This window comes from Psammomys obesus, unplaced genomic scaffold, assembly GCF_907164565.1.
Source record: "Psammomys obesus unplaced genomic scaffold, mPsaObe1.curated_primary_1811, whole genome shotgun sequence".
Classification (NCBI taxonomy): Eukaryota; Metazoa; Chordata; class Mammalia; order Rodentia; family Muridae; genus Psammomys; species Psammomys obesus.
In genome coordinates this window covers 13729639-13738120 of record NW_026591598.1, presented here as the reverse complement: position 1 = coordinate 13738120, position 8482 = coordinate 13729639, and the positions used below count along the sequence as shown (strand labels likewise).

Sequence of the window (8482 nt, the reverse complement as noted above, 5' to 3'; positions counted from 1 at the left end):
CTATCTATCTATCTATCTATCTATCTATCTATCTATCTATCTATCTACCTATCCATAGATCTAGGTTTCGTCATGACAGGGTTTTTTTCTGTGTAGCCCTGGCTGTCCTGGAACTCACTCTGTAGACCAGGCTGGACTAGAACTCATAGAGATCCACCTGCCTCTGCCTCCCGTGTGCTGAGATCAAAGTCAGGCACCACCACCATCTAGAGTGATTTTATTTTTGTTTTAGGGGTTCATGTAGCCCAAGCCAGTCTCAAACTTGCTATGTAGTCCTGGCTGACCTTGAACTCTGGATCCTCCAGCTCCATCTCTAAAGTTCTGGGATTAGAGGTATTTGCTGCCATACCCAGCTTAGTATCACTCTTTTTGACAACCCCAGTTTAATATTTCCTCAGGGAAATCAAGTTTGTGTGAATGTAGATTTGACCTAACATAGTCTGGTCGCCATTTTCTGCTTCTGATTCCTCTTAGTTGTTACTGAATCTTTCCTATTCTATCTAAAAAATCTCCCATCACCTCCTTCCCCTGAGCCTAACTAGCAAATAGCATAATTAATCATGGCCATTGCGCTCAGGTTTTGCCTGTATGTGTATCTGTGTATGCCTGGTGCCCATGGAGGCAGAAGATGCATCAGATGCCCTGGAACTGGAGTTAGACAGTTGAGAGCTACCATGTGGGTGCCTGGAATTCAACCTGGGTTCTCTGGAAGAGCAGAGCCAGCGTTCTTATATGCCAAATGATCTCTCTAGCCCCCTTGTCATTTTTTGATGATAAGAGAAACAACGTGTTGGTTGGAAGCAGTCGGAAGCAGTCTAGCAGCGAGGACAGGAGCTCCACCTTCTGCCGTTATAAAAAGTGCGAACCACTGTCCTTGCGTCTCTGCACACGAGCCAGACCTACCGCCGTGTGACCCTGGGCAAGGCAATCTCCCTCTGCTGCTATGAAGTAAAGAAGCGCTCGCTGAGAACTGTGTAGCTTGCTGTGCGCTTCTGCCGAATGCAGTGACGGGGAGGACAGGGGCAGGAACTCACCCTGAGGTGGGTGCTGGAGGTGGCATCCGGGGTGACCGGTCTCCACTCCTCGGAACCTTTCTCCTGGAAGCTGACGCGGTAGCCTGTGACCGGCCCGGCTCCTATATACAGTGGCGGCTCCCACTGCAGCATCAGGGAGGTGGCCTGTACCTCAGACACCCTCACATCATATGGGGGGCCTGTGGGGATGAAACAGGTTTCATCATAGGCAGGGATATGGGGTTGTTCGGCCAGGCAGCCATTAGCCAACTGTCCGTCTACACTGCTTTCTAGCCAGACAGGTGGGCAGCGAGCTGAGCAGTCAGTGTGCAAGCTGGGCAGACAGTCATCATTGGAAGCGCGCCTCTCTTGGCGATAGTGGGACCTGGCCAGCCTTGGTTGCACAACACTTGACCTTGGACCTGAAGCTTGGTTAACTGTTTGAAATATGCTCAACATTACCTCCTCCCCAGCCCTATCTGTCTTTTTTTTTTTTTTTTTTTTTTTTTTTTTTTTTTTTTTTTTGAGACAGGTTTTCTCTGTGTAGCCTTGGCTGTCCTGGACTCACTTTGTAGACCACCACGCTGGCCTCGAACTCATAGCGATCGGATCCTCCTGCCTCTGCCTCCCTGAGTGCTGGGATTAAAGGCGTGCGCCACTGCGCCCTGCTTCCCACCCCCATCTGAGACAGCATGGAACCCTCCCAGACTTTTGCCACTTCTACGTCAAGGATGGAGGCTGAGGTTATGAGCTACGGAGCCAGACTGCCAGGATCACTTCCCAGCGCTACCCTTTTCAGTGATGGGGATGGGGGGGAGGTTATTTAACTCTGTGTTTCTGTCTCCTTACTCTAAAGTGAGGCAACAATGGTTCTTATTATACAGAGCTGTAGAGAGTAACAGAGAACGCACCCACACAGCAAATACCCGGTTGATGTTGGCTGCTTGCAATTGCACCCTAGCTGGTAAAACCCAGGGCATCCCACAGGCTGGCAACATGCTGCCATGCCGGCACCTGGGGAAGGTTCGGTGTGGAACTCAGAATTAAGACAAACAGGGTGATGCGGCAGAGACTGTTTCTTCCTAGGACGCTCATTGGTGAGAGAGGCAGTAAGGTTCCAGGAACAGTGTTCAGGGTGGCTGACTGTCCCGTTTGTCTAGGCCTGGGTTTGTGGATGGCGAATAAAAGGCCTGGGTGAGCTGGGAACTAACTGGTCTGACAAGTTCGGCCTTGGGTCAATGAAATATCTAGCCAGAAAGAGTTCAGATGGTGTCAGAAGGTGGGGGGACAGTGGTGGTCTGGTTAGGGATCCCCTCGGGCAGGCTTACCATAGTCTGTGTCAGGGTTGATAGGGTCAGGTTTTGCAGAATGTGGGGTCTGGACCAACAGAGCAGGGTGGGATGTCCAGGGCAGGATGCCCAGGGCAGGCAGTGGCATTTAGGCTCATGGTGTGACGACGGAGGGTTGGGGACCAATCTGGGTACTGGCCCTCAGGCTCTCACCTGGCTCGGGCATTGTCCACTCTTTGCACTCGAACAGGCTGCTGGGCGCCGACAACTCGCCAGTACCTGCCCAGTTCACTGCCCGGGCTCGGAACTCATAGAAATGGCCCTCACGAAGGCTGGTGACCTGCAGGGGTAGAGAGTCAGACTCTGGAAGCTGAGGCTGGGGCAGAGAAAGGGGATTCATCAGGGCAGCAGGACAGCCAGGGCAGGAGACCGGTAGGGGCTTCCAATATGGCTGTTCCGGGGGCTCCTGGGTGGCAGAGCCTGGACACCCGGGGGCTTCTGCACCGTGCTTTCTGCACCTTGCCTAGCAGTGGTAATGGAGGCCGTGGCCGCGGTCCGGCCTCACCTTGCACACCCGGCTTGGAATGCGCTGGTGGCTGACTGGGTGCCAGTCTGACTCCTCGGAATCATGCTGGTCCAGGAAGTAGCCCAGGATCTTGCCACCTCCACGCCGTTTGGGGGGCTTCCATCCGATGACCATTTCATTCTTTCCGCAGGTTAGGAGTGCGAAGTCATATGGGGCGGAGGGGGTAGCTGTGGGAGGCAGGGACTGAGGAGAGGGCTCTCTGGGTGGTTGAATTAGGCAGTGGGGCCCCAGGGGCCTTATGAGCCTCCCCTGTGGGGGCCCACCCAGATCTAGGCATCCTCTCTGAGCCAGAAGCGTCTGCATCCTTAAAGGGTGTCTGGGAGTCTGATCTCTGAGGCCCGGGGGCTTTCCACTCCCCACCGAGACAAGTATGCGCTATGGCCTCTGCCCCTTCCTCCCTGAAGTAGAGGATGCGCAGAAAGCTAAGGTTCCTCTCAAAGAGTGTTGGATCCTGCCCAGGCTAGGCTCCTCTGAAGATTGCAGGCTGGCGAGACCCTGGACTCACCCAGAGCCTGCTTGACCCTGAGGGGCTGTGTTGCAGCTGAGCTCTCGCCAACCCCAGCCTCGCTGACAGACCTGATGCAAAATTCATATTCCTTGCCAGTTCTCAGCCCTGGAACCGTGAACCTGGGAGGGAAAAGGTTCTTCGTCAGGGCTGCCCAAACAGCTGACACTCTGTGAACTGCCTTATGGGATAAAAGGTCGCCAGTGAGATCGGGGTAGAAGGCTCTAGGCTAAAGCACCGCCCCAATCTCACAGTGACAGATGGAATAGCACATGAAGGATGTTGTCCTTAGGCTTGTGAGGAATATCCGTTCTTCTAGAATCCATCACCTACATGCAAAGGTGAGGGGCTGAGGGGTGACATAGTTGATAGAATGTGTGTGACACATGCCTGAGGAAGTGAGCTCCGTCTCTAGGATGTGTGTGTGTGTGTGTGTGTGTGTGTGTGTGTGTGTGTGTGTGTGTGTAACCTCTGCTCAGGCTGTATGTGTGTGGGCAGAGGCAGGATCCCGCAGTTCACTGACTGCCTAGTCAATTTGCATGAAAGGACCTAGAACAGTGACCAGCCTGGGCTGTCCTGGCCAGGACCGTGTGACACAGGCTTACTTGGTGTCCCGGATGGGCTTGTTGTTCACCGTCTGCCACTCGGATGCCCCTGCCTCCCGGGAGTAGATGTAATAACCCAGCAGTTCCTCGCCCCCATCCACAGGCTCCCAGGTAAGGGAGACAGAGGTCTGTGTGTCTCGGAAAGCTTGAACTTGAGCTGGAGGAGGGAGAGTCGCTGGAAAACAGGAGCAGAGAGAGGACACTGAGTTCTGTAGGTGAGGAGGGGGAGCAGCAGCTGGGGGTTGGGAGGACTTCCGTAGCAGGCAAGGCGGTGGCTAGATTTCAGACCTGCTACAGGGCTTAGGGACCACCCAAGCTGAGTTGTCTGACACTCAGTCTCCCGTCCTATAAGCCATCTTGTTCCTCATTCAAGAACTACATTTATCTTCTCAGTCAGTTGCTCTCTGTTCCTCTCCCCTTTCCCTCCCTCCCCCTTGTCTAATCCAAACAGCTTTACCCAGCCCTTAGCATCACTCTTCAAAAGGAAAACAAAACAAGCTTGATTTTCTTTTCTTGAAACTTCTGTACTGATTTTCATGGTTCGCCATGACCGAGTTGCTTGAGTTGGGACTTCCATGATTTGCTAAATGGATGGACAAATGGTTGTTTGTATGTATGCATGGAGGTATACATGCACGTATGGTAGATGGATGAATGGATGTGTGTGTGTATGTGTGTGTGTGTGTGTGTGTGTGTGTGTGTGTGTGTCACAGCCGTATCCGTTGGAGTCATGAAGCCAGCACAGCTGCCTGACACAGTTCCAGCAGAGCTGAGTGGGTTGCTACAGTTGCTGCCCTTTTATCTCTAACTTTTGGGTTTTGGTTTCTGTGTGTTGCATTCTTGGGGACTTTCTGTGATATGATTCATTTTATGTCTTTTCCTGAGAAAAATTATGTCTGAGTCTTTTTAGGAAAATCCTAACATTAACTTTATGTGGCCATTATTTGGAAGTCTTCCTTATGCCCTGGCGATCATTAAGCACAGAGAAGCACGTTGCTAGGTGAGGCCATTACTCTAGGAATCTTTTTGACGTACCTGCCCCTGAGCTAACTCAAATAGCATTAACTGTTGAAGGGTAAACAGAGGCAATTGACCAACTCTGGCCGGGAGATTGGGTTACAGAGTCAAGGTCTCTTTTTGTTATAGGCTTAGAGCTCTCTGAAAATGTACGTTAAAGATAGGGGGTCATACAGGGTACACCCCTGAAGGGTACACTCCATGAAACCCAGCAAATAAGACAGATTGACTAAAATAAACTTGAAAAAGATTAGGACTAGTATTTGCTATTCATAACAAGCCTGGTTCAGAAATGTTCTGTTTGCCTGGAGTGCTTTCAAACAGCAATCATTGCCAGCCTAGAAGCAGGCTGTCATAGAATAAATGTGTTTGCTTTAGATGAGACATTCTTTAGATTCTTTAAATTGGAATTATAGGCCTGATAATAACACTAAAAACAGTTCTGTTTGTATTTCCCAACCGTGACTGAACTTGTAACCCTGGGCATACAATGAAAAATCAAACAGATAATCTGTCACTTGGATAATCCTCATTCTGTCTTTGTTCTGTGAAACCTGCATAAATGAAGAGGTGCTTGAAAATCAGAGCTGCAAGGATTCCTGTGGCCATCAAGTCTGGCTCACTCTCTTCCCTTGCTGCCAACTCCTTATCTCCACAACTAGCCGACCTGTTAGCAATGACCGTAAGCTGGGGAAGGCCCCGGGGGAGGCCCCAGCAGTTGTGTGTGTGTGTGTGTGTGTATGTATGGGTAGGTGGGTGGGTGGGTGTGCATGTATGGGTGAGTGTGTGTGTGTGTGTGAATGGGCAGAATCTTAGATGCATGAATGGGTGGGTAGAATCTGATGACCCTGGTGCTCACTACACTGACCCCCAGAGGGAGTCATGGGGAGAGAGACATTTCCTACTGACCTCCTTCCCTTCTTCTTTCCTCCCTTTCTTCCCTCTTTACTTCCTTCACAAACCATTCATTGGCAAAGCCCAGAATCAAAGAGAAATGTTGATCACATCAAAGGAAAAAAACCCGTGGCCTGCTAACCCATTCATATGTGAGATATATATATAAAATATATTCTCTGGTGATTTGACCAAGAATTCCCCCATAGGCTCATATATTTGAATGCTCAGTCACCAGGGAGTGGAACTGTTTTAAAGGATTATAAGGACGAGGAGGCGTGGCCTTGTTAGAGGAAGTATATCTCTTCGGGTGGCTCTGAAGTCTCAAAAACACAGTCTCTTTCCTTGTCTGCCTTTGTGCTGCCATGTTCCCCAACCATGTGATAATGGACTAAACCTCTGGAACTGTAAGCAAGCCCCCAGTTAAATGCTTTCTTGTCTAAGGATCTTCTTGGTTATGGTCTTCTTGTCTTCCTAGCCATAGAAGAGTGACTAAGACACATACATGTGCATAATTTACGTATAAACATATGGTTTATATATGTTTGTATATATTTGTGTATATGTATATATAGATATAGGAATACACTATTAAAGTGGGGAAAATCCAGGGCTTTAACATTCTCTCCAGCTGAGACCTGCAGCCACCAGACCTTTCTGGGATGGCAGCTCCTCAAGGGGTAATGACTGCTCCAGGGAGCCCTCAGCTCTGATCTCCTCAGTGAGTAGAGAACCCCAGAATAGACAGGCTTTGGAAGAAAAGGGGCCTTGAGAAATTGAAGTAAGATGGACCTGCCAGAGAGGGTCTCAGGAGTAGTCAAAAGTTGGGGGAGACAGTCATAGGGCCCCCAGAAGGGTGAGCTTGGCAAGTGAGGACCCTGGATCTTCCTGGAGAACCAGTTCTCACATGGAACTGCCTGGTCACTAGTGGAGGAAGTAGGCACCTGCACAGGAAGCCCACCCATTTAAGAGGCTCGGCAGAGACCCTTAGGACTGAGGGTCTTAGGAATGACTTGCTCACACTCGGCGCCTGTGCTAACCCCAAATGGACTCTGTTGGCTGTGAACTGTTGTTGTTCAAGGGAAAACATCCATCCCTCCCCAAGCCTGCTGCCCAGAGAAACACCATTTCTGCCACCTCCAAACTCTACAGGATGGAGGTCATGTTGCTTTTCAGCCTCCTTGGTAGGGAAGTGAGCAAGGCTCCTCCCTGAAGGCTGATTTCTGAGCCCAGGTTTGACAGTCTGGGTAGCCCATCTTTTTCCTCGTGGGGCAGTCGCATTACTCATTACCTGGCTTGCCCTTCAGGGCAACGGGCTCGCTGGGCTCTGAGGGGTCGCTCATGCCATACTGGTTCAAGGCTCGCACTCTGAAGACATACGATTTCCCCTTCTCCAAGTCCAGGAGGGCGAATCTCGGGGACCTGATGGGTGTTTCTGAGCTGATGGCCTCCCAGGTTCCACTGCCTATAATGGACTGAAGAACACGAGGGGCTGGAGCTGGTTCCGCTGGAGCCTGGGTGTGCCTGGGTCCTTCCCTGGCAGGCTCTTAGGGCAGCTGTCTGCAGCTTGGATGGCCCCCAGGCACTTCATCTCTCCTCTGGTTGCTTTCTCAACCCCTTCTCTCTGATGCCTGCTGAGCTCCTCACACAGGCACGGCCAAAACAAACTGTGGGTTCCAAGGAGGCTCACACAGTTGATAATGGCATTCATACCTGCAGCCGCTTGGGCCCAAACCATTAGAAAGAACAAGAGGACCAAATCTATGCTTTAGCTACCTTCAGAACATAGTCGGGGTCTAGTCCTAATTCTCTACTTCCTACTTCCCACCGTAGCCTTGATACAGGCTGGCCACATAAATTACTTAACTTGTCTAACTGACTCCTATCTTTTTTTTTAATATAAAGATTTATTTATTATGTATACAGTGTTCTGCCTGCATGTACACCTGCACGCCAGAAAGGGGCACCAGATATCATTATAGATGGTTGTGAGCCACCATGTGGTTGCTGGGAATGGAACTCGGGACCTTTGGAAGAGCAGCCAAGTGCTCTTAACCTCTGAGCCATCTCTCCAGCCCCTACTCCTGTCATTCTAACTTTAACTTTTAAAAAAACTTTTATTTTCTTCCCTTCTTTTTTCCTTTCTCCTTTCCTCGCTTTCTTCCTCACTCCTTCCTTTTTAAATATTATTAAAAAAAGATTTATACATGTCTTTAATCCCAGCGCTCAGGAGGCAGAGGCAGGTGGATCTCCATGAGTTTGAGGCTAGCCTGATCTATAAAGTGAGTTCCAGGACAGCCAAGGCTGTCTCAAAACAAAAGAGAGAGGGAGAGAATCCCTGTCTCAAAAAAATAACAAACAAACAAACATTATTATTACTTTTTGTGTGTGTGAGTCCCAGAGGCCAGAAGGAGGCATCCAATCCTTTCGAACTGGAGTTACAGAGGTTTGCGAGGTTCCGGGATCGGAACTCTAGTCCTCTGATGGACTGTTGGGCCATATTTGCAGCACCCTTTTGATTTTTGAGACAGGGTCTCATGTAGCTCAGGCTGGCCTGGAACTCTTGATCCTCC

General features: G+C 50.2%; 1 protein-coding gene across 1 annotated transcript in view; it reads right to left on the bottom strand.

Annotated features, from left to right (window-relative positions):
- The window catches only part of Myom3 (myomesin 3), a 47010-nt gene that overhangs the window by 19644 nt on the left and 18884 nt on the right, over window positions 1-8482 (bottom strand). Inside the window, exons 14-19 of the mRNA XM_055611001.1 lie at window positions 7201-7384; window positions 3999-4173; window positions 3394-3515; window positions 2868-3055; window positions 2516-2642; window positions 1035-1213 (exon numbers count right to left, since the gene is read on the bottom strand). Coding sequence (XP_055466976.1) covers window positions 1035-1213; window positions 2516-2642; window positions 2868-3055; window positions 3394-3515; window positions 3999-4173; window positions 7201-7384 — 975 coding nt within the window. The remainder of the gene's footprint in view (window positions 1-1034; window positions 1214-2515; window positions 2643-2867; window positions 3056-3393; window positions 3516-3998; window positions 4174-7200; window positions 7385-8482) is intronic.